Source organism: Salmo salar, chromosome 26 (genome assembly GCF_965601325.2).
Source record: "Salmo salar chromosome 26, fSalSal1, whole genome shotgun sequence".
Lineage (NCBI taxonomy): Eukaryota > Metazoa > Chordata > Actinopteri > Salmoniformes > Salmonidae > Salmo > Salmo salar.
The window spans coordinates 27,968,826-27,994,665 of NC_138316.1; the positions used below are offsets into that span (position 1 = coordinate 27,968,826).

The window sequence follows — 25,840 nt, forward strand, 5'->3', positions numbered from 1 at the left end:
ATACAACACTTTCTGTACTACTCTGATCCTGGCAACCTCAACGTGCCTTTCTCTCACCGGACACTTCTGAATATCCAGCACCATGTGTACCCCTACAGTTAACACACACAATGTTTACCAGCGATACTACAGTGCACATTCCTTTGTCTTGTGCCCTCCTGCACACTTCTCACATCTAGGAATTTCCCTCGTACATAAAATAAGTCCCACATTCTAATGTAATGACATTGAACTCAAAAGATGCACAACGATTGAACAGAAGTAGCTGAGCTTATCTGTCTGGGTCAAGTGCCATTCTGTGACTTGAGCTAATATTCCTTATTTTTTTGCCGTGATATCATTTTGCTATCGTTTTGTTATTGAGTATCATGATGGTATAGAGTATTGTATATTAAACCTGGTATCGGTATCGAAGTCCAAATTCTGGTATAATGACAACACTAATAGAAACATGTCTACCTACAATGACAGGTGAGGGGGGTGCACATTGCGGCGAGTGGCGCCCCTGAGAGGAGGGCTGTCGCGGGGAGCAACAAGGAATGTAAATCTCAATCTTGTTTTATGCTCATTTTAACCGAGCATGGAAAAAGGTCCTTTGATTACTCAGCCCCCTGGTGTTGGAATTCCCTCCCAGTCAACCTAAAACTGCAGGACCTGGTGTCCCTGGAGGAGTTCAAAGGAATTGAGACATGTTCAGACATATATTTGTATGTCCGAACATACGGATACAAATGCCTGGTCGTGTGGTGCCAGGACAACAACCTCTCCCTCAACGTGATCAAGACTAAGAAGATGATTGTGGACTACAGGAAAAGGAGGACTGAGCACTCTCCCATTCTCATCGACGTGGCTGTAGTGGAGCAGGTTGAGAGCTTCAAGTTCCTTGGTGTCCACATCACCAACAAACTAACATGGTCCAAGCACACCAAGACAGTTGTGAAGAGGGCACAACAAAACCCCTCAGGAGACTGAAAATATGTGGCATGGGTCCTCAGATCCTCAAAAGGTTCTACAGCTGCACCATCAAGAGCATCCTGACTGGTTGCATCACTGCCTTGTATGGCAACTGCTCGGCCTCCGACCGCAAGGCACTACAGAGGGTAGTGTGTACGGCCCAGTACATCACTGGGGCCAAGCTTCCTGCCATCCAGGACCTCTATACCAGGCGGTGTCAGAGGAAGGCCCTAAAAATGGTCAAAGACTCCAGCCTCCTTAATCATAGACTGCTCTCCTGCTACCGCACAGCAAGCAGTCAGGTCTAGGTCCAAGAGGCTTCTAAACAGCTTCTACCCCCAAGCCATAAGACTACTGAACATCTAATCAAATGGCTACCCTAACTACTTGCATTGCCACCCCAACCCCTCCTCTTTTACGCTGCTTCTACTCTCTGTTATTATCTATGCATAGTCACTTTAATAACTCTACTCACATGTATATATTACCTCAATTACCTTGACTAACTGGTGCCCCCACACATTGACTCTGTACCGGTACCCCCTGTATATAGCCTCGCTATTGTTATTTTACTGCTGCTCTTTAATTATTTGTTACTTTATTTCTTATTTTTTAGTTATTTTTCTTAACTGCATTGTTGGTTAAGAGCTTGTAAGTAAGTATTACACTGTAAGGTCTACCTACACCTGTTGTATTTTAAATAAAGGTTAAATAAAAATAAAGAAATAAATTGCCGTGTGACAAATACAATTTCATTTGATTTGATCTAGTTGTTAACCGATGTCACTAGTTTGCATTACCTTATGTAAGGAAGCATGTTGTTTTACTTCACACACCACACACATGCCTGCACGCACACACACACATCCACTGTTCATTTGCTGTTGTATTTGTGCTGTTACCAGTGTCTTCTGTCTGTGTTGTCCGTTTTGTCTTAAATCACTTTTTTTTATCCCCTGTCCCCACATGAGGCCTTTTGCTTCTTGCCAGGCCATCATTGTAAATAAGAATTTGTTCTTAATTGACTATGCTGGTTAAATAAAGGTTAAATTCGGTCACACAGAAGGAGCTTTTTACAGACAAATCCCTGCCCCGAGTGCATTCGCTCTTCCTCCTCGTCCTTTAGTTCAGGGAACATCTCACAGCGGCTACAGTGGAGATTCAATGGTTAGCCATTGGTAACCATTTGGCTAAAAACATGGTAGGCTAGCCACAGCTTGCAGAGCTATCTAAAAGTTAGAAAGTCCAGTAAAGCTCCAGTAATAGCGACTTCCACAGAAGGGAAAATGTAAACAAGGCAGAACAGATTATAAACGATGGTAAAAGTTGTGAAGTAGCAGTGAATAGAGACGTTAGTGGCAACTGCAAACTCTAGCTACAATACTACAGCATTGTAGAAGAGTGTGTCGTGTGTAATATATAAAAATCTAAAAATAAATACACCAGATACAAAAATTAAATTAAAGGAAAGTAGACTCTGGCCTGGTAAATTGACTCTCAATAACAAAAAGTATATCTGTGACATTTAATTTTTTTAAACAAACAACACAACAACAGTGTGCCCAGTCAGGGTACAGTAGAATTATCTCAAGTCTGATCATTAGTTTCATTAAAACTGAATTAGCTAATGGAGCATAGCTGAAGAGTTTTCCTGCAACAGATTCTGCGTATAAAAGATAGGGCTATCTTTGCTGTTCAGTTACTGGTCCACAAAACACACCATATGTTGAGGTTGTACTGTATGACTGCCTAAGCATGACATACTAACGAGATCAAATTTAAAATGGCATTTGACCTGACTTGCGTGAGCTGGGATGCCCGGTATAACATTAGTAAAGTGCCTTATATAAGTGCCACAGAGGAGTTCCCTCCTCAGATTCTCCAGATAGTGTATAGCCAGGCAGGGCAGTGTGCTGGAGCTACAGATGGTCAGAGTGTACCTTACCCTCAGGTAAACATTCACAGATGACAGAAGGTCTGAAAGTGCTCACGAGGTCTGCTGGGCCTGCATGACATGATTCCTTCCTATGGACAACTCTGTTCTCTCTGACTGCCCTGCACTACACTACACTGCACACCTTACTGTAGCCTATCGTAGCTGAACTAGGCAGAGGAGGGGGATGCTGTTCTGGGCCGTTGCCTGTCTGTCCTGAGGGAGTGGAGCAGAGCAAAGAGGTGCCTCAGCCTCCTGCCTCCTTTAGCCTTATCTCTGCCTTTAGACACAGAGCCAGGCCCTAAGAGCACAACACACATCCAGTCATCTAGCCACTCCATCCTCTTATATCCCGTAATGGAGCCTTTGATGGAGCTCTAATCAAATACGCATCAGTGGTGCCTAACCAGGAGTGCTGGGGATGTTTTTCCCCCACAGTTATGAGTAATGTAGCTATGATGACAACCACCACATGTTAAGGGGTAGATCGCTTCTTTACCTCTACACAGGGAGGGGGACAGGGGGGGGGGGGGACGACTGTTCCCCAATACTGGAAGGGGGGCCTGAGTGAAAATGTTTGGGAACCCCTTGTGTAAATATCTTTATACTAATGGATCTATCTGTAAATTACAACAAGACTGATGTGAGTAAGCACAAAGGCACTTGTACACATCAGGAGGTGAGTGAGCTGGACCATGGCTGTGTAGGAAGGAAGAAACACTAATGCATGACTGATCTGAACATCACAAAACCTGTGTACTTGAACTGGACCTTGGCTAGGTGGGAAGGAAGGAGCCGTAGAATTACCTATAGAATCCTCATAAATATAGTGAATTCATAGGACCTCAATGGAACGAACACTATTGGAGGATGGCAGTACTGACAGACAGACAGACAGACAGTAGGAGACTGGCCTGAGACACTTTGGGCTCACAGCTCAGATCACCACGCCATGAATAAAAGACAGGCTGCTGCTGTGTGCATAACCATCCGCTCACTGGATTCCCTTTGATACATCATAGCCCCTATTCAGCTATCTCTGGACTTAAATTGCCAATGAGAGATTGGACTGTATTGGTTAGCACAGGAAGGGCTTGATAAACTGATGTGTTTGTTTTATTTCCTGTGACTTACTCAATGATCTTTGCAGCCTACTGATACTACCATGTCTGAAACCCAAGCAAGTATAGAGAATAATGTCTAGAGAAATGTGCAATGTGCATCTATCTGCCTGTGCATCTGCAATGTGCAAAACAATTCTATCAATGTCGTTATCCGAAATAATGCCAGTGAGTTCTCTATTTACCAAGACCAAACTCTTTATGTGGTTTTCTAATTGGTCATCCAGATCTGTGAAAGCAGCAGCCTATCATCTCATCCTATTGTGGATCATCTGGATCACCTTAGGGACAGTTAGAAAAATAATGGGGTATGGAGGGGGGGGGGGGTCCAAAATACAAGGAGAGTTGTCAACTTTTTTTTTGCTTTGGGGAGTGTTGTGTGGTTTATTACTACCAACAGGTGGGGTATTGCGTTTACATTCACTGGTTTTACTATGTAATGTCTTCCATTTCCTCATCATCTTGCATACGCCTCCCATATCAAGGTGTTGTGGTACTTCCCTTATGCATGCTAACTATGCCACAGCTCAACATAGTCTACCAGTCTAACTGTCTATCCTGCCCTCTATCCACTATTCCTAGTAACAAAAGTGGTAGGAGGATCGTTAGTCCAGATCTGTAATAGGCTAACTAGCAATCATACCACACAGAAAATCATTCAAAGCTGCACCAATTTTCAATAGAAATCCACAAGAACATAGAGGAATAGCTGATAGACAGCGGAGAGGCCAGGTGCATCATTGCGCATGAAAGAACAGCGAAGACATGAGACACGCAGCTCAAAAGCTCCCCTATTGGTCTTGTTTAGGGACAATCAAATGATCTAGACTAGCCTACAACAAGACCATGCAATGAAGAATTGCATTATTGTTTTCAAGTGAGTACAAAATTCTATTCCAGGCTGTAAAATGCAGTGAAAATTCCATTTGAATAACGGTGCAAAAGCCTTGTGATTTGAATGAAGGTCAGTCAATACGGAACATTTCAAGAATTTTGAAAATTTCTTCAAGTGCAGTCGCAAAAACCACCAAGCACTATAATGAAACTGGCTCTGATGAGGACTGCCAAAGGAATGGAAGACCCAGAGTTATCTCTGCTGCAGAGGATACGTTCATTACAGTTACCAGCCTCAGAAATTGCAGTCCTAATAAATGCTTTACAGAGTTCAAGCAACAGACATATCTCAACATCAACTGTTCAGAGGAGACTATGTGAATCAGGCCTTCATGATCGAATTGCTGCAAAGAAAACACTACTAAAGGACACCAATAAGAGGAAGAGAATGCTTGGGCCAAGAAACACTAGCAATGGACATTAGACCAATGTCTAATGAGATTTTTGAGTTCCAACCGCTGTGTCTTTGTGAAACACAGTGTGGGTGAACGGATGATCTCCGCATGTGTTTCCCACCGTGAAGCATGGAGGAGGTGTTATAGTGTGACGGTGCTTTGCTGGTGACACTGTCTGTGATTTATTTAGAATTCAAGGCACACTTAACCAGCATGGCTACTACAGCATTCTGCAGCGATACGCCATCCCATCTGGTTTGGGCTATCATTTGTTTTTCAACAGGACAATAACCCAACACACCTCCAGGCTATGCAAGGGTTATTTGACCAAAAAGGAGAGTGACGGAGTGCTGCAACAGATGACCTCACACTCCCCCGACTTCAACCAAATTGAGATGGTTTGTGATGTGTTGGACCGTATAGTGAAGGAAAAGCAGCCAAAAAGTGCTCAGCATATGTGGGAACTACTTCAAGACTGTTGGAAAAGCATTCCAGGTGAAGCTGGTAGAGAGAATGCCAAGAGTGTGCAAAGCTGTCATCAAGGCAAAGGGTGGCTATTTGAAGAATCTGATTTGATTTGTTTATCACCTTTTTGGTTACTACATGATTCCATATATGTTATTTCATAGTTTTGATGTCTTCACTATTATTCTACAATGTAGAAAATAGTACAAATAAAGAAACACCCTTGAATGAGTAGGTGTTCTAAAACTTCTGACCGGTAGTGTATATTTGATTGTGGTGTTTCAAACGCAAACCATGATGTTGAAGCCCCCAAAGTCGGTATGCTTTGCTTATTGGTTGTGTGGTGCATTGGCACAGAAACCTGTTGGTGGAAAAATTGTTGCATATATTTTATATAATTGTAAATATAGCATAAAAATGTTGAAAATCGGATTTCCCCCTAGCTGATCATTGTCTGCAGCCGGTTCTGATTGTAGTGTAATGAAACAGGCAGGGAGAGTGAGCTCATCCGTGGTGGTCGGCCAACCATCAACCGGCCTGCATGGCTTTGAATGTGCCACAAAGCATGCTGAAGTTGCAAAATCGATATCCACGTTTATATGTTATTTGTCGTCGTAAACATTATTTAGAGTTAAAGGTCATTCAATAAGTGATAGAAGAATTTGTATGTTTAAGATAATGACTAAAGTATTCCACCCTGAAACCATATAAATGTGTGAAATGTATTAGAATCATAAAACTATAATCTGATGATGTGTGTAGTTTTAGTCAGAATTAGAACCAGGACATTTTGTTCCTGTTTAGATTATGTAAGCAGGGTGCAAGTGTGAAACAAAGGATAAGAGGAGCTATCGAAAGACAAGTTGTGCTACTGTGAAACCAATAACAGGACGTTCTGTCTCCACCCGTGGAGGGGAGAAAGTGTTAGGCTTACAGAAAATTATGAAACATGTTGCAGAATATGATAAACAATGTATGTGTGTAGTGGAAAAGTAACTGTCTGAGCAAGGTGTAGCTTAAGATTTGAACTTGTTTGTGTGTGTGTGTAAAAGATTCGCTCTGCACTTGAAGGGAAGAGCGCTCTCTGAATAAAGTGTTGATCTATTGCAGACTGGGACTTTGTCTAATTCTTCATTAACCAGAGCCTTACAACCTCTGGGAATTGGTCAAAGCTATAAAATAGTTCAGTTAGAACATTGGGATAAAAATTCTCGTGACAATAAGGGGGGAGGGTGTGCAAATTCTTTACAGTACGGGGGTCATTAAGCAGAAATCATTAAACTAACAGAAACCAACAGCACTGTGCATGTTCTTCACAGCAGCACCAGAATCTGGCCCAGTCATATCAACAGCAGCAGTCCAATCCAACAGAGTATTCCCCCTCCGCCTCAGATACAAACACATCTGACAAAAGGCCAGATGTCTCATTTGTCTGATTAACCCAGTTCTCTTTAGCCAGACATCTAGTGAAATCTGCACTATTCATGCCTTTAACATGAGTGTTTTCTTACTACTGCTTGACACACCGACTCTCTCCCCTGTTGGAGTTGGAGGGAGTAATTGGAGAAATCCCTCGGCTGTCACACGTGACACGTAAATATTATTCCAATTACAGCGTGTCCAGTCCGCTAGCTGTCAAATTCCCAGCGCCGGGAGCCGAGCCGCACCTCTCTCTCCCGTCTTTCCCACACCTCCCGACAGAAAGGTACGCGAGACACAAAGAGAGAGAGGAGAGGGGTGGAGCCAGGCAGGATGTGTGTGCAGACAAGGTGGTTGATCATTTTAAATGATCAAGTGATCAGACAGACCCAGACAGACCCAGACAGATCAGACAGATTCTACAAGGCTGTTTTCCCCTCATATTTAAGGTAACTCACTATACGCCTTAGTGTCTGAGCTTTGTTTTTGGTTTGTTTCCTCTTACATAGGTACATCAGCACTGTAGTGTGCTGGCAGTAGCAGTCAGTATGCAAGGCTATGTCATCTCTAGCAGGATCCACAAGTAGCTGTGTGTGTTTCACATCTCCCAGTGACACCTCAGCTCTGGAGACCCAGGGGCACGAGCCACCTGACGTGTGGGAGAGTTATTTCAGGCGTTTGAGAGCATCAGTCAGACAGAGAGACAGACACCGTGGTGTGGAGCAGAGTGGCGCGGCATAACACACCCTGCTCTCATTAGTACAAAGCTCTGGAGGAAGCTGAGTAATAGTTGCTGTGCTGTGACGATCAGCCCAGCCTGTCTTACAGCCTGTATCAAACACAGCACAGCACAACACAATACTACACGGTATAGCCACCCAATCAATATCAGACAGGAAGGAAGAGCTGCTTGTGTGAAAAGCACAAAAAATGATGTATTATTATTATCATCATCATTTTAGTAGTATAAGTAGTAGTAGTGGTAGTAGTGGTGGTAGTGGTAGTAGTAGTGGTAGTAGTGGTGGTAGTGGTAGTGGTGGTAATAGTAGTACTAGGGGTAGTAGTAGTGGTAGTGGTAGTAGTAGTGGTAGTAGTGGTGGTAGTGTTAGTGGTGGTAATAGTAGTACTAGGGGTAGTAGTAGTGGTAGTGGTAGTAGTAGTAGTAGTAGTAGTAGTAGTAGTGGTAGTAGTAGTGGTGGTAGTAGTGGTAGTAGTAGTACTAGTAGTAGTGGTAGTAGTGGTAGTAGTAGTAGTAGTAGTAGTAGTGGTAGTGGTAGTGGTAGTGGTAGTAGTGGTAGTAGTAGAAGTGGTAGTGGTAGTAGTAGTACTAGTAGTAGTGGTGGTAGTGGTAGTAGTAGTACTAGTAGTAGTGGTAGTAGTAGTAGTGGTATTGGTAGTGGTGGTAGTAGTAGTGGTAGTGGTAAGGGTAGTGGTAGTAGTAGTAGTACTAGTAGTAGTGGTAGTAGTAGTAGTGGTATTGGTAGTGGTGGTAGTAGTAGTGGTAGTGGTAGTGGTAGTGGTAGTAGTAGTGGTACTAGTAGTGGTAGTGGTAGTAGTAGTGGTAGTGGTAGTAGTAGTGGTACTAGTAGTGGTAGTGGTAGTAGTAGTAGTGGTAGTGGTAGTGGTAGTGGTAGTGGTAGTAGTAGTGGTAGAGGTACTAGTGGTAGTGGTAGGGTAGTAGTAGTGGTACTAGTAGTGGTAGTTGTAGTGGTAGTAGTAGTGGTGGTAGTGGTAGTGGTACTAGTAGTGGTAGTGGTAGTAGTAGTGGTAGTAGTAGTAGTGGTACTAGTAGTGGTAGTAGTGGTAGTAGTGGTAGTGGTAGTAGTAGTAGTGGTACTAGTAGTGGTAGTAGTGGTAGTAGTAGTGGTAGTAGTGGTAGTGGTAGTAGTAGTGGTACTAGTAGTGGTAGTGGTAGTGGTAGTGGGAGTGGTAGTGGTAGTAGTGGTAGTGGTAGTAGTAGTGGTAGTAGTAGTGGTAGTGGTAGTGGTAGTGGTAGTAGTAGTGGTGGTAGTAGTAGTGGTACTAGTAGTGGTAGTGGTATTAGTAGTAGTAGTGGTAGTGGCAGTGGTAGTAGTGGTAGTAGTGGTAGTGATAGTGGTAGTGGTAGTGGTAGTAGTGGCAGTGGTAGTAGTGGTAGTGATAGTGGTAGTGGTAGTGGTAGTGGTAGTAGTGGTAGTAGTAGTAGAGGTAGTAGTAGAGGTACTATTAGTGTTGTTGTTGTTTGTTGTTGTTTCTGCTGCTGTTGTTTTGTTTTTGGAGTGAACCAGATGCAGTCAGGGGGCACGTAGCACAAAGCGAGAAGAAATTATAGGTTGAAGGCTGGAGGCCAAAGGTGGGGTACTTGAAAGATGAGGCACTCTGGGGAGAGGTAGAATACAAGCATGGAGAGGCAAAGTAAGGGTCTAGAGGGTAGCTAGGAGAAAATAGGAGAGGGCTGAGACTGGAGGGAAGGTAGATAGCAGAAAATAGGGGAGGCTTAAAGCTAAAGAGGAGTTACCATAGAGGCCTGGAGTGTTATTGAAGGGGAGGCGGAGGTTGTGATTGTTGCAGCCCAGAGTCTACAGGGCTTGTAATGAATGTAGGCTTGGTTTCGACAGCACAGAAAAAGTCAGGCAGTCTAAGTGTCGAGCTCAACCATTCCTGTTGCCATTATCCTGTCTTCCTGCTGAACTCATAAAGACAGCTTCCAAGGTTTGCTGTTGACAGGTAATCAATCTGAGCGATGCCCATGTGTAGGTCAGTGTCAAGGAGCAATACGATCAGGCTGTTTCAGCATCTCCTCTAATCCCCTCCACCTTCAAAAGTCGGGGTTGTTACTCCTGTTTTGAGAGACAGCAATCTTCCCCTTATAACCCATAGTAACCCTTTGCACTCTACTCCTCATCCTCCTAGGATTACTGACTTGAACTGTGGTCAGTGCAGAAGCATTGAAGCTTATCCACAGATACAAGGACGGAGCTGTCCCGTCTGCATTCTATTTCACTTAGCATTCCACCCACTGTTCCACAGCTCCACTCACATGTCCACCCTCATCAGGCCTGCCTGTAATCAGTGGGGGCCGGTGACAGGAAAACACAGAGTGCGTGAAAACAGCAGGGCTTACTTAAAAGAGATGCCAAAGTAAACAGTGAAGAGGGCCAATTCCATTTACTTATCTCACAGCAAATAGAATTCAGCAGGTAGATCACCACTGGTTAATGAAGATACAAGAGGAGAGGAGGAGGAGAGGAGGAGAGAAGGAGAGGGAGGAGAGGAGAGGGAGGAGAGGAGGTGGAGCAGTAGAGGGAGGAAAGGGGGGAGAGGGAGGAGAGGAGGAGAGGGAAGAGAGGATGAGAGGGAAGAGAGGAGGAGAAGGAGGAGAGCAGAAAAGGGAGGAGAAGAGACCAGAGCATCTCAACTACGGGGGAGAGGAGAGAGGTTCCAGTGGCTCAGAGATAATGTGTAGTCTGAACACAGACACCACATGGAAACACCGAGGGCAATATCCCCCTCTTTCATCTAGCTTTTCTCTCTTCTTTCACCTTCCACTCTTCAGTCCTCCTCTCCATCTGTTGCCTCCACCACAGACACAGGCAAGAGAGCAGCCAGCCGTTTTCCCCGCAGACTTGCCTCCCTACCCTCTCCTAATATCTGGCAGCGAACCAGCCAACTTTGAAAACATTACGTGCAAAAAGTGCTCCACTTTCTGAACTTTTATAGCAACCTCCAGCAGCCTGTCTGAGCTGTCATCGATAGGGGAGGGGAGGGGCTCTGTGGCGTGCGTGCTCTGCTGATAGGTCAAGAGCTTCTCAAGCATCCTAATAAGATATGTGCCAATTAAAGCCTGCTGGTGCTGCGACTTCAGCCCAGATAATTCATTTAACCCGTGGATCGCTGCTGACAGGTAGCATTTGTTTACACATCTCTGCTTTCACGAGCTGCCAACCAACCATGCCTCTGACGACTCTGCATGATATTAACACAACCGCCCCCTCCCATCCGACTACATACAGCATAACACTGTTACGCCCAGTTTCCATGGAAATCACCTATACGAAGGGACTGCCTGCGTTTCCTTACCTTGAGCTTGTTATAAACTAATAAGCAGCAGTGTGGTGATGCCTTGGCTAGAACAGCTGTAATGCCTCAGAGCATGAAAGTCAACTACTCTGAAAACAATATACTGAAGATGTTCATGTGGAGGCAGCAGGCATCTCCAACTTTATTTTAAATAGCTTTCTTTCAGCTTCCGCTGCTTTCAGTTCTATTCCACTGAATATTGATGTGGTTCATTATGCTTAGCTTGTACTCTTACAGCTGAGACATATGAGTCAAGCCATGTGTTATTTATGCTTCTTGGGCTGCTGATTAATGCAGTCTGGTTGTATACAGTACAGTACATGCTGGCCTGCCCTCAGACTTCTACTAATAAGACTGTAGTCTACGACCCCTGTGATCCTGTCCAATCTCTGACCTTCAGTTAGGATCAAAGGTTGAAGCCAATACATTTGCAGCGTCATGCAGCTCATTAACAGTTGAAGTCGGAAGTTTACATACACTTAGGTTGGAGTCATTAAAACTCGTTTTTCAACCATTCCACAAATGTCTTGTTAATTAACAAACTATAGTTTTGGCAAGTCGGTTAGGACATCTACTTTGTGCATGACACAAGTAATTTTTCCAACAATTGTTTACAGACAGATTATTTCACTTATAATTCACTGTATCACAATTCCAGTGGGTCAGAAGTTTACATACACTAAGTTGACTGTGCCTTTAAACAGCTTGGAAAATTCAAGAAAATTATGTCATGGCTAATTGACATAATTTGAGTCAATTGGAGGTGTACCTGTGGATGTATTTCAAGGCCTACCTTCAAACTCAGTGGCTCTTTGCTTGACATCATGGGAAAATCAAAAGAAATCAGCCAAGACCTCAGAAATATTTTTTTAGACCTCCACAAGTCTGGTTCATCCTTGTGAGCAATTTCCAAATGCCTGAAGGTACCACGTTCATCTGTACAAACAATAGTACGCAAGTATAAACACCATGGGACCACGAAGCCGTCATACCACTCAGGAAGGAGACGTGCTCTGTCCCAGAACAACAGCAAATCAGCAAATCAATCCCAGAACAACAGCAAAGGACCTTGTGAAGATGCTGGAGGAAACAGGTACAAAAGTATCTATATCCACAGTAAAACGAGTCCTATATCGACATAACCTGAAAGGCCGCTCAGCAAGGAAGACGCCACTGCTCCAAAACCACCATAAAAAAGCCAGACTATGGTTTGCAACTGCACATGGGGACAAAGATAGTACTTTTTGGAGAAATGTCCTCTGGTCTGATGAAACAAAAATATAACTGTTTGGCCATAATGACCATCATTATGTTTGGAGGAAAAAGGGGGAGGCTTGCAAGCCGAAGAACACCATCCCAACCGTGATGGCAGCATCATGTGGTGGCAGCATCATGTTGTGGGGGGGCTTTGCTGCAGGAGGGACTGGTGCACTTCACAAAATAGATGTGCAATGTTAATCTTGTATTGCTAATTACTTCAGTAAATGTGAAGCCCCAAGTTCCTTGTATTCGGAGTCTCCCTTATTATACCCATAAAGTCAGTAGGGGTTAGGACAATAGAGGCTCAGTGAGCTGAATGACTGATGAAAAGCTAGTGGCTGCTGGCTGTGCTGCTCTTTACCCACCGTGGGCACAGGCCTGGAGGGGGCATGGACACTAAGTCTCTCTGTCTTCCTCCAGCCTCTCTCCTGAGTTTCCTCTGGTTAAGAATAGGGCATTTAAAAAGTTCCTCCCTGTGTCCATGGCAGTGATCCTTCATTTAACAAGCTCATTATTTCACCTTGTCTTTGTCCCTCGTGCTCCTCTCTGCCTCGTGCTCCTCTCTGCCGCGGCTGCGTTAGCATGAGGCGAGCGGCTGTGGTGACAGCGATCGGGGGAAGGAAGGAAGCGTTTGATGTGTGTTGGTATCGGAGGAGAGCCGTAGAGAGACAGAGGTCTTTCAGAGGGAAAGGCGGTAATGGATCCTACTAATGATATGGCCTTTGCTTTCATGACTCCCACAATAACACCGACCTGGTTCTACATTGATTAAGATTATGATTACCATGGTAACGCTGAGGAGGTCACGCGTCTTGCCAGTTCCTGCTCCACTTTTCTTTTTTATTGCAATGTTTCTATTCTACTGAGCCATTTACTTTATGTTCCTATTTTTACATTTGATTATTTCTTATTGTTGTTGCATTTTCGAGAAGCAACCTGCAAGTAAGCATTTCATAGGAAGATGTATACCATGCGTATCCCGTACATACGACTAATAAAACTTGAAACTTGAAACATGGATATTCAGGGCCCGTATTGAAAGGATAACCTTGGGAAGCTGAAGGTTGGGGGTGTGGGAATGTAGACTGTTCTCTGAAGGTGTTAGGCAGGAAGGCAATGCATCTGAGGACATCACATAACAATGCATTAATATCCATTATCCACCTTCAATCTGCTCTCAATGTCAGCTACTGTAATGGAAGATAAAAAGAACTGAGAAAATTGTTATTGAATGAAAGGAAGTATATTTCAGCTATGCTATCCATCACAATGAATATGTTAAGTCAATGGGGACTTGCATGCTCATTTGATTCACCTGGGTTTTGTACTATTGCTGCAATTTGTGACACAGAAATAAAAGACAACTGAACACACTGTTTACTTGCATCACGTCGGCGGAGTTTGTGAATTCCTAACTTGTAGAAGAGAATTTGCTGAACCTCATAAGGAAGCAAATTTGAACAACTGATCATTGTTTCACAGCCTGGAGAAAATCAATAGAATAGTTTGTTTGAGGGTGAAATTGCAATCAAACAGCAACATATATTAGTTTCAACCAAATTCATGGTATAGACATGTTGTTTACGAAACTAAACACACAGCTTTTTACTGTAGGCATTATGATGCTATTCAGGGCATTGCCTAGCACTCAGACTGCATTGGTAGCCAGAAAAACTAAGGGAAAGAGAGAGAAAATGTATCAGTAAAGGCAAAGATTCATTTCCTTTTTAATTGAAAGATCAGTGAAAGACTGAGATTTTTATAGCTATCTATTGCACACGCAATTACCTATCCACAAAGTCAATTCCATCTAAATTCAAGGCAATTCAGGAATTGAATTGCAATCCAGTGAAGACGTGTACTCAACTGTATTCAATTCAACAGACAGAAAGGGAACTTGCATTGAACCCAACGAGGAGCACATTGGAATTACTGATTGTACTAATTTGAGGAGAATCCAGCTCGGGGTAAAGCTGGCTGTAATCCAGCACATTAAAGCCACATAATTAAATAGAACACTATTATACCGTTTCTCTATGGATAAAGCTATGGTTGTGACAGTGAGCAACATCACTGACAAAAGCCTGGTCCCAGATCTGTTTGTGGAGTCTTGCCAACCCCACACAACGTGAAAATTACTATACAGTAGGAGTTGGCCAGACCGTACAAAGAAATCTGGTACCAGGCTAGTGAGCAGAGCAGTATGAGTGACAACACAGTGCTCCTGACAAAAACAGCACTTAGCAGGAAGCAGTTATTAGACCTCAGGAGATTTCAATTACTGGGCTGATGGGGTTCCTGATCAATGGTGAAGCATGTATCTAGATGAGATAGTCCAAGAAAGATGCTACTGTGTGTGTGTGTGTGTGTGTGTGTGTGTGTGTGTGTGTGTGTGTGTGGTGTGTGTGTGTGTGTGTGTGTGTGTGTGTGTGTGTGTGTGCATGTGCCATTAGAGCCTAGCAGTACAGTGTGTAGTGGACATTTTATCTTGGTAATAGTGTGGTGTGTCCTGTTAGATATGCATGTGTTTTATATTCAACAATGTCAACTGACGTACAAGATGCACTGAGCCATTATTAGGGTTAGGAGATCAAATAAGGCTCCGACAGCTGAACAAGATTAGAAAATGTCAAACTGTGTGCCATCACCTCCCTAAACCTGCTACAGAGAAATAAAGAGAATCCCAGACACTACAACAACCAACCTCCCAAGCCCTTCTGCAGTGCATACTAATCTAAAACAACATTGTATCTGGCTGTATGGTTGTATGGTTTTCTCTCAGCCCCTCTGAGACGTATCTAAGTGTTAGAGGAGACGGGGGCCTTGCAGATCTCACCAGTTAAGGGGGGTGGTGGGCCGTGACCCATATCTGGGGCCCCCTCACTGTGCAGTTTCCTATTACTTCCCTCTGTAGATTGGAAGTGACAGGCCACTCAGGCAAAAGTGTCTGAGCCCCTCTCCCATCAGCAGCCGCACAGCCATCCGCCGAGCTGTCAGCCTGATTACACATCAACGAGAGAGGGGGACGGGGGATGGGATGGGGGACGGGGGATGGGATGGGGGACCCCGGGAAAGGAGATGTCCAGCTGGAGGACACACACTAAACACAACGCCTGTCTGTCCTGTCCCACTGGTTGACTGGCTCAGTCACATCTGCCAATAGACATGTCACCACCTGTCTGTCTGTTTGTCCCTCAGCTCAGACATTCCTCTCTGTGTCGCAGAACCAATCTATCTTTTCTAGCTACCCCGCTAAGAAATCAACCTAGCAAATAGTTCACCGACTCCTTACTCACCCCACAACTAGGACCATCAAAACACAACTCATTTACCAACGTTTCATGGTGCTGCAGGTTCATTACTTAAATAGATCTAGATAGCTACCTGTCTCTGTGTCACCCTCTGTGTAAAGCAGCTGGTGTAGAGGAGAGGAGAGGAGAGGAGAGGAGAGGAGAGGAGAGGAGAGGAGAGGAGAGGAGAGGAGAGGAGAGGAGAGGAGAGGAGAGGAGAGTCAGCATCAGGCCTTCTACCTGATATTACAGCAGGAGGAATTCACTCCATTACCTGGGTCTGATGCATCAAGGGACTACCTCTCTTTCTCAACAAGCAATAACTAAACATGTTGTCTCGTTTACTTAAGTGCTCACTCTCTCTCTCCCTCCCCCACTCTCCTTCTCTCTCTTCTCTTCCCAGGTGTGAAGCTAAGAGGAACAGCTCGGCAGTCCAGAGAGGTACGTTGTTTAATACTCCTCCTCCTTTCAATCAGAGGGAGAGAGAGAGTGTGTGTGTTTTTTATCTAATATGGTGTTGAGTGGCAGTGCAGGTTCTGTGTGTGTGTGTGTGATAACATCAGTGTAGAGAGGCTGACCTGAGGCCTCCCCCAGTGTGCCAGGGGTGGGCCAGCTCTCTGCAGCCCATGGAGAGTAAAGTAGTCTTGGTTTTTGCGAGCTGGAATGGCTCATAGGAGCAGGAGCCTGTTTCTGTAGCGTGCAACCCCTGGACATGATGCTAGTCTATTGCAGTGTCTTACCCCCAATCTATCTCCTTAATGCTGAGTGCCAAACAGACTGAGCCGCATTTTTACAGTCTTTGGTATGACTTGGCCGGGGATCGAACTCCCAAACTTCCAGTCTCAGGGCGGACACTCTAACCACAAGGCTACTGAGTTGGTCCAGCCCAGGGAGAGCCAGGGGATAAAGGCTCTGTGGAGGTCTTGGTGAGGCTGCAGGAGCGAGAGAGAAAGCGAGAGAGGGCACAGCCAGGGCTCTGACTACTAGATACTGTAATACCAGCCTGGAGATGAGGGGGTTGTGGCAGTGTGTAGCTGTAGGAGAGAGAGGGGGGGGGGGGCACATCCAGGGCTCAGACTACCACCTCCTGTAATACCAGCCAGGAGACGAGGGGGTTCAGTGTGAGACTAGGAGGATTTGAGGCTGCAGGAGAAAAAGCACAGCCACGGCTGGTTGCTATGTCAGGCACTCTCCTTCTGGCTCCTCTCTTTCCTCCCGCTGACCTCAGTTTGCTCTGGTCTCCTGCTCTCAATAGAGATGAGAGACTTCCATTAGTGTGAGTCCTGCATGTGGGTGTCTGATGTGGGCAGGCTACACTGTGGCTGATCCTGCTCCGCTTCCCAACATGAAACGGTCAGGGAACCATTCCTACTACTCCTTCCTCCTTTGGAGGTTTCCCAGGGGATGTAGGAGGGAGTACTGGGCCTCTGATCCAATGGATGTCAGATAGGAGATGAGCACAAATTCATGATGAGCTCCCATCACGTTATCCGATTGTACAATTAGGATTATACATGCAATGGCGCCATAATGGCTTTTAATTGAAATAAAATGTCAAAACGCATGATAGCCTCAGGCCATCTTACCATGGTAATCTGCCTGTAGTTGATTCTAATTTAGATTTCCCAATAAGTGTTTCTAAGACATTTATATGACATTAGAGCTCTGTTTATTGGTCGTTCACCCAGTCATTTACAATGTGTGGCATTTCAATCGGAAAGGTTGGAGAGTTGGTCAGGATGTAGAGAAACAGCACCACTAAGTGTTGAGTCTGAGCACTGCAGAAATCAGGAACATATAGATAAAAGAAAATTCCACCGAAGGTTTTTAAAAGAGGGTTGGTGAATTAGTTCACGGAACATTACAAAGACTGTTTCACTGAATAAACATATTTTCATTTTGAATGCCAGAGAAGTTTAAATAACCAACACCTGTTCAATCAAATCAATAAAATGTATTTAGAAATCCCTTTTTACATAAGCAATGTCACTAAGTGCTAACCCAGCCTAAATGTGTCTAACCCGGCTTAAAACACCAAAGAGCAAGCAATGCAGATGTAGAAGCACCTGTTATTGAAGTCTTGCATACATTTTACATCTTTCAGTGCCATATGTAAAGTCAATGTGTTATCTTTGTCCATCAGGCACTGTGTACTCAGGACAGTGAGGGTGTGAGAGTCAGTCCAGGCCAGGACCAGAGACTGGCTGTGGAAGGCCTAACCAGCCCCATCCCCCCCATGCAGTTCCCTGCCTTCCAGTGGACCAGACATTCAGCCACCCCTGGCTCTAGGGAACAGGACATGGGCTCCCTGCGCGTCACCAAGCGCCACAGGAAACTTCTGAAAACCAGCCCTGTGGTCTCTAACAACTCACACAACTCCTCCTCGTCCTCCTCGGGTTCCCCGGACTCTCCTGAGGAGAGCTGGCAGTGGTACAGACTGTCCCACATCCAGGAAGCTCGGCAGAGGCTGATGAAGGAGGTCTGTGCCAAGTACAAGAGCAGCATCTCCAGGACCATCACACCTCACCACGTGTCCCGGATCTATGTGGAGGACAAGTACAAGCTGCTGTACTGCGAGGTGGCTTATTGATGATCTGATTATTGCATATTGATTATTGGGCTTCTGAATATTGCTGTTATATACTGCTATCTATATTTTAACAACTTATTGATTATTGGTGTGTTTTTGTCATTGTGACTGTGATCCTGGCTGCAATGATTTAACAAACCAATGAATAAAGTATTTTTTTAATCTAATCTTATCTCTTTAGGTGCCCAAGGCGGGCTGCTCCAACTGGAAGAGGATCCTCATGGTGCTGTCTGGCCTGGCGTCGTCCACCCACGAGATCAAACACGACGCCGTCCACTACGGTAACCACCTCAAGAGGCTGGACAGCTTCGACCGCCAGGGCATCACGCAGCGCCTGGAGACCTACACCAAAGTCCTGTTTGTCCGCGAACCCCTGGAGAGGCTGGTGTCCGCCTTCAGGGACAAGTTTGAGAACCCCAACACCTACTATCATCCTGTATTCGGGAAGCCCATCATCTCCAAGTACAGGGTAAACGCCTCCAAGGTGGCCCTCAGGACAGGCAGCGGAGTGACCTTCCAGGAGTTCATGCAGTATCTGTTAGATGTGCACAGGCCTGTGGGCATGGACATTCACTGGGAGCCTACCAGCCAGCTCTGCAGCCCCTGTCTGCTGGACTACAACTTCATCGGCAAGTTTGAGACCATGGAGGAGGAGGCTAATTTCTTACTACGTAGAACTGGTGCCCCACATAACCTCACCTTCCCCAGTTTTAAAGACAGGAACCCCAAGGCTGAGAGGACTTCAACTCATTTAACCCATCACTACTTTGCACAGCTTAGCACTTCAGAGAGACAGAGAGCTTATGACTTTTATTACATGGACTACCTTATGTTTAACTACTCCAAACCTTTTAAAGATTTGTATTGATTGACTCTCTAATCTCTGTTTGAGTCCTCAAATCTCCCCTGGCTTTAAGTGGAGGAGCGTACCATAAAAATGACTTCCTTTTACAAGTATTACTAGAAGATCATCACATGGAAACAATGTCTCGGTCAGGCATGTCAATGTGGTCCTGTATTAAATACCGATGCCTAACTGCAAAACATTGCACTCACAAACAATTTATCACCGCACAGTCAGTGACGTGAAAAGACAGTTCAATGCTTTAAAATGTGTTGCGTGAAGTGGTACCCACCTATCATTTTTTGCACTTAGTGTAGCAAATTCTTTCAAATTCTCCAAAAACATATTGACTCAGACTGAGCATTAGTCTGCCACACTACTGCTGGAGAGTGTCCGGACGGTCTTATAGGGCAGCATCCCCCTTAAGTATCCCTAAGTACTGCTTTACCACACCATCCCACTACCCTTTAGAATACACATCCTCATCACTGTCATCAAGGCTTTTTCTGACACTAATATTTAAAAACTGTACAAAGGGCATTCAGATGACTATATATATTTTTCTATGTATTTCTATAATGGATATATTCACTGCTTCTTTGTGGGGATTTTCATTTCTGATATCACTGATTGTTATTTCAGTAATTATATGGTGAGTGTGTGTAGAGAATATCTGGCTATATTTAGGCCTCTTGGGTCCCCCTGTACATCAGACCCTGTAAAACACGTGTCAAACTCATTCCATGGAGGGCCAAGTGTCTGCAGGGTTTTGCTCCTCCCTTGTACTTGACTGATCAATGAAGGTCATTGATTAGTTAGGAACTCCCCTCACCTGGTTGTCTAGGTCTTAATTCGACACAAATATAAAGGAAATAACAAAAACCAGGATACAGTCGACCCTCCATAGAATGAGTTTGTCACCCCTGTTGTAAATCACATGGACACGTAGAAATTCCACTCCAATCTGTCCCCAATTACCCAATATGCCCCTGCAGTGTTAGAGAGAGCAGAACACTGACACCATCTCTTATACTGACACTGACAAAGTCACAAAGCAGCTTATCCTACCCATCCCGGGGGGGTGTGTGTGTGTGTGTGTGTGTGTGTGTGTGTGTGTGTGTGTGTGTGTGTGTGTGTGTGTGTGTGTGTGTGTGTGTGTGTGTGTGTGTGTGTGGTGGTGTGTGTGTGTGTGTGTGTGTGTGTGTGTGTGTGGTGTATAACAGAGAGCGAGACGTGTGAGAGTGAGAACAACTGGAGCTGCTACTATGATCTCTTTTCATGGCTCTGAGGAGGAGTGAGCCCTGGCCCACAGCCCAGACACACTCAGACCTGCTACCGTAGGTCCAACACAAGACAGACAACTGTGAGGACAGCTTTACGATGAGATCTCTCAACAGGGTAACAACTTACACAACCCATAATAACACATAATCTACTGTCCCACAAACTGTACAGGCAATGTGTTGTAGGATCTGTGTGAGAAAGCTAGTGTTCAGAGAAGCCAGCAATTGGAGCAATATTTCAAAATATCCTCTTTTACCTCCTATGAACAACACTGATTTATAGCGCCACAGTAGAGTACCACAGCTATTCTGCACAGTGGGATGGCAGGCAAGCACACTTGGGGCCAATCAAACACCGTTTCCTGGATAAGTCAGAAATATGATTCTTCCTTGGCTGCTAGAACGCTGGGTTGGTTGGCTTTGTGAAATCCGTCTGTAACACAGTGTTACAGTGTAACAGTAAGAAACTCAATTGCATATGCTGTTGTGTTGTGAAATGTATACAGGTCATATTATGGACTTGTCCCTGAAACGTGGTTGCTGCTTTTAACTGAATAGGCCTCTAATAAGTAAGTAGAATGATCCTCATATTCAATTGTGTTCTACTCTGCAGCTCTAGTCAGAATGAATACCCCAGACAAGCCAGGGGGGTGTCTAAAAGGAAACAGCACAGGGGGAGATGCCTTTCTCTATGTGACCAATTACAAAGAAATGCACATTATTTGAATTATATATAGACACTATATTGAGATTTTAATATATTTTTTAAGAAGAAACAGAAAGAGATTACATATTTATGATGGCAAATATTATAGGATTATGTCAATGTAGTGTGTTGGCTTTTGCAGTTCCAAAATCTATATGTTGTTTAGATGGTGGTCTGATTCTATATAGTTAGCCAGACTCTGTTCCAAAGCTAAATAGCATAATATAGGTGTTACTTTAACCTACAGAATGCTCCCTCACTCACCAACCCTGTTCTATGGGGTTTCTTGGAAATGTAAGTATGTGGGTCTATGGGTACAACACAGATATATCAAAACTATTTACGGTAACAAGTGAATGTATAACTGTTTTATCGTTGGTGCAAAAGTGTATAAATACCTGTACATGGTCTGGAACCCTTTGCCTTATTTTACACTGCCAATCAAAAGGTGTATTTCAGGAAGACATTCTGCAGGTGCTTGGTTTCTTTCTGCTGAGTGTCTACTAATAAACTGTCTTTAGCATTTTCACAATGCTGCTTCTTTTTCATGCTTAACACTCTCAACAAACCATCAAAATGTTTTTGTCTCCAACATTTTCCGCATGTGGAAACAGTCAATAAGACACTTTTTCAGGTAAGAAGACACACTCAAACCAAAGTTGTGCACCCCTGGTTTACATATACTTTTTATTTTGTCTTTCCAAAATATACCTATTCCAACATCCATTGGAAGTATACTCAATTCATAGGCGAGGAAAGAAGGCCGAGATACTCTTCCCCAGTCCACAAGAAATGTTATATTGAAGGAGTAGATATATGGCTCCTGTGAATGTAATCAAGCCCGGACTACTGCATTTGGGGCCCTTGGGCCATTGACTTCCTTTTATAGCACTTTTACATATTCTGTCTTGTGGTTGTGAAAAAATGTTCAGTTTTAAAGCAAATTTCAAGCTATTCTACACATTTTGCAATTAGTCTAAGATATCATTTTTCTGTTTTAAAGATAATTTCCTACAATTTTGCACATTTTGCTTTGTTTTTTAGTGGAGCCGAGTGCTGGATGAATATGTCAGCTCAAATTGATCAATATGTAGAGTAGAGAGAATTTGAATAAACGCTGTAGGCTGATTTCCACAACAGCCTTCTGTATTAGTCATGAGAACAGTCAGGAAGTTTAAAATTCTGTTTAAATCCATTCAGAAAACAAAGGCCATCCATCTACCTCATTAGTGGGAGAAATCTCTTGACATGCAGTGGAGAGAACTTCTATGTTCTTTCAGCTCCAGGCTACAGAAAACAAGGAATACAAGAAGTCTGCTGGAAGTGAAAAAAGGAGATAACTTCTCAACTCATAAACATTGTACTGTGTTAGATATAAAAAATAATAATGATTTGAATTTCAATAATAATTCTATTTTCTACTAATGTCAGTTAAGCCCACAGCTAAACATTCTAATTCTGCCTGTGAGGTAAACATTAACATGGCTGAAGAAAATTGTGGCAATGTTTCTGCTGTGAAGAAATAACACAGCTCTCTGTTGGTGAGCATAAACACTTTTGCACGCACACATACACACACACACACACAAATGTGCTCGCGCGCACACACACACACAAATAAATGATTGACACTGTGATGGCATGACAACCTGAATCAGATCAACGGGTTGGCCCACTCTCCCATTCATTACCATAACAAATTCGCTGCTTTGCTTTCACTTCTCAATTCAGCGGGTTACATTCAAGAGACATCTATCTAAATAATATTTCATCAAAGGTTGATGATGTGGGCGAGCTCATCTGATTCATATGCATGCCAGAGTCATTTTCTCACTTTCACATGAATTTCTTGTTTGTTTTGACAATGTGCTGGAACACACTCAAGATGTGTCCTCTGCATTGAACTATTTGGGAGGAAAGCTCATTAAAATGATTTGCTAGGGGTCTATTAATAACTGTTTGATTCCAAGCAAAACGAAACATAAGAGATGTTTAGCTTTTTCCATTGAAAATCCACAGAACACATCATTATTGAGGACATATCCTTAAACACTCTGCTTTAAGACGTCATCTCACTTAGTTAACTGGCTCATCCACCAACAAGCTGTTGAGCCTGGACACAGGCCTGGTTCAGCATTTGGCAGGATGGCAAGGCTGTGTCTGGCCAATGTCTGAATAGATATTTATTCCACGGTTAAAATCTTTGGTAACACTTTAGTTGAAGGGCACCTACAGAAGGACGTCATAACATATTCAAAATCCATACATAAACACTTTCATGTACTTATGAAATGAATCTGTGTAATTGTATGTTAATTTCTATGGCACATACATCAACTGCCACCTTATTGCACTGTTCCCTGTTATTGGACAAATCCAACATGAACACAAGGTGGCAGCACATGATCTGAAACAAATGGCATGATGTGAAAATTCTATTGAACAAAGAAATATTGCATACTGGACAGTAGTATCCAGTGCTTCAATAGAGCGTGATGTAACCACAGTGTGAGTTCATACACATGCCATGTATGATAAAATTGCCACTTGTTTCAGCATATAATTCAAAAGTTGTCACGGCTGTTGTCAGAGCTCAGATTTGAAAGGAAAACATCCGTGAAATCGACTGCAACACTTTTAATTAAGCTATATGCTGTCATTGACATGAATTATGCAACAGCTTTAATGAACTTGTATCAATACACACAGGATCTATAATTAAGCTGGTCACGCAAGCTGGTGGGTGGGCATAGAGTCGTTCTCTATCCTTCAGGCTATAGCTATCTCTCTACAGAGGCGATAAAGCTCGTTTGGATCGTTGCAACATTTGGGTGATAAAAAGATACTCCTGTGTGTCTGTTACTATCTAAGGAACAGAAGTATTCCCCTAATGAAGACATTATGCAGATGTTTTTTTAATGTAAAAGTACATTTAGGCTGTGTGGAACATCTGTGCAGTGATGAGGATGGACAGGAGTAAGTATTTTCTGATGAGAAGGTTTAGAGAGGGCTAGGAGTGGGGAGGAGAGACAGGGAAAGGACAAAGATAATATATTGACACTTGGTAGACGGAGTAAACAGTTAGTACAAGTTTAGTACAGGTAAATGACAAAATTAAGAAAACACTTGAGTAAATGAGGGATACAAAGTATATTGAATGCAGGTGCTTCCACACAGGTGTAGTTGCTGAGTTAATTAAGAAATGATGCTTAGGGTCATGTATAAAAATGCTGGGCTGGCCATAATTTTGGCTGCCATGGCTATGGCCCCATAGGATCAGCAGGCATAAGGATGACAATGCCCCATCCACAGGGCAAGAGTGGTCACTGAATGGTTTGATGGGCATGAAAACGATGTAAACTATATGCCATGGTCATTTCAGTCACCAGATCTCAACCCAATTGAACACTTATGGGAGATTCTGGAGTGGCGCCTGAGACAGCGTTTTCCATCAACAAAACACCAATAGAGTTCCGGACACTTGTAGAATCTATATCAAGGTACATTGAAGATGTTCTGGCCCAACGCCCTATTAAGACACGTAATGTTGGTGTTTCCTTTATTTTGGCAGATACATGTATCTCGTCCTATATATCTTACACACATACACTAGGATTGGCTCATATAACCACTAGTCCTTGGTTAGATTTTATACATTCCATTAACAACCCTTCAGTTCATAAAGGCATGCTTAGTGATGCTTGTCACATTGATGATGAAAAAAATGTGTCTCCTTTTTGTCTCATGAAGCAAAATCATATTTCATGCATGTATGTATTTGAATGTCTATTTCAAATATCATGTGACACTTATGAGGGTAGAATTAATAGAACTACTCAGACAGGATTGCCCTAGTCTATAGGTGCAGAGGTTGGCTAGCTTCTGTAAAGAATTAGTCTATGGTGTATAATGTTCTCCATTCGACACCTCCTCACCTCCAGGCACAGCCAACAAACAGGTACAGATATAGAATCTTCATTTGAGCCAGTTTGCTACAGCGGGAAAATAATCCGTAAACAGGAAATGTGAATTATTATGTGGATTCTAAATAAGGGACATTTTTGGGGGGGGTGAAACATTTGTAGGGTTGCTACGTTTTTAAAGTGGAAATTACAATCTTTAGAAGCCTTTTTAAGTTTGTGCAAGTAAATTCTCAACCACAATTTCTCAGTGATAAAAATGAAGATCCTACATCTGTAGGTATCCTATAGCACAATGCAGAAATCAGCAGGGTTCCTTTACCAATTGAAAAAAAGTCTCCATAGATTTTAATCATCTCAGATCAGACTTGTCTCATGTCTTCTGAAGTACTCAAACTGCAGTCTGAATAACACCTACAGCACACTAACAAGGTTGAAATACTTTGTTTTACTCAGGCTATTTTTCTTGCCCGTGGCTCACAGCATCATTATCTCACACACCTAAAAAGCCCTGCATCTATTTCCCTCTATACCTTCCCCTACTGCTCCTTTCAAGGAGAGAGAGACGTACCGAGCACAGTATTCAGTGAATCATTTCCATTCTCTGACACCTTCCTTCCTAGCTGTCTATCTCCTCCATCAAGTAGAATGAGGGATGAGAGTGACAGAAGAGACACCTGGCCCTGAACAAGTGAACAACTGCTGAC

General features: G+C 43.5%; 1 protein-coding gene across 1 annotated transcript in view; it reads left to right on the plus strand.

Annotated features, from left to right (window-relative positions):
* The window catches only part of LOC106587564 (carbohydrate sulfotransferase 8), a 207,335-nt gene extending 187,042 nt beyond the window's left edge, over window positions 1–20,293 (plus strand). The window contains exons 3-5 of the mRNA XM_014176072.3: window positions 16,194–16,231; window positions 17,934–18,368; window positions 18,562–20,293. Of these exons, the coding sequence (XP_014031547.2) occupies window positions 16,194–16,231; window positions 17,934–18,368; window positions 18,562–19,248 (1,160 nt within the window). The 3' untranslated portion in view covers window positions 19,249–20,293. The remainder of the gene's footprint in view (window positions 1–16,193; window positions 16,232–17,933; window positions 18,369–18,561) is intronic.
* Window positions 20,294–25,840: the final 5,547 nt, after the last annotated feature.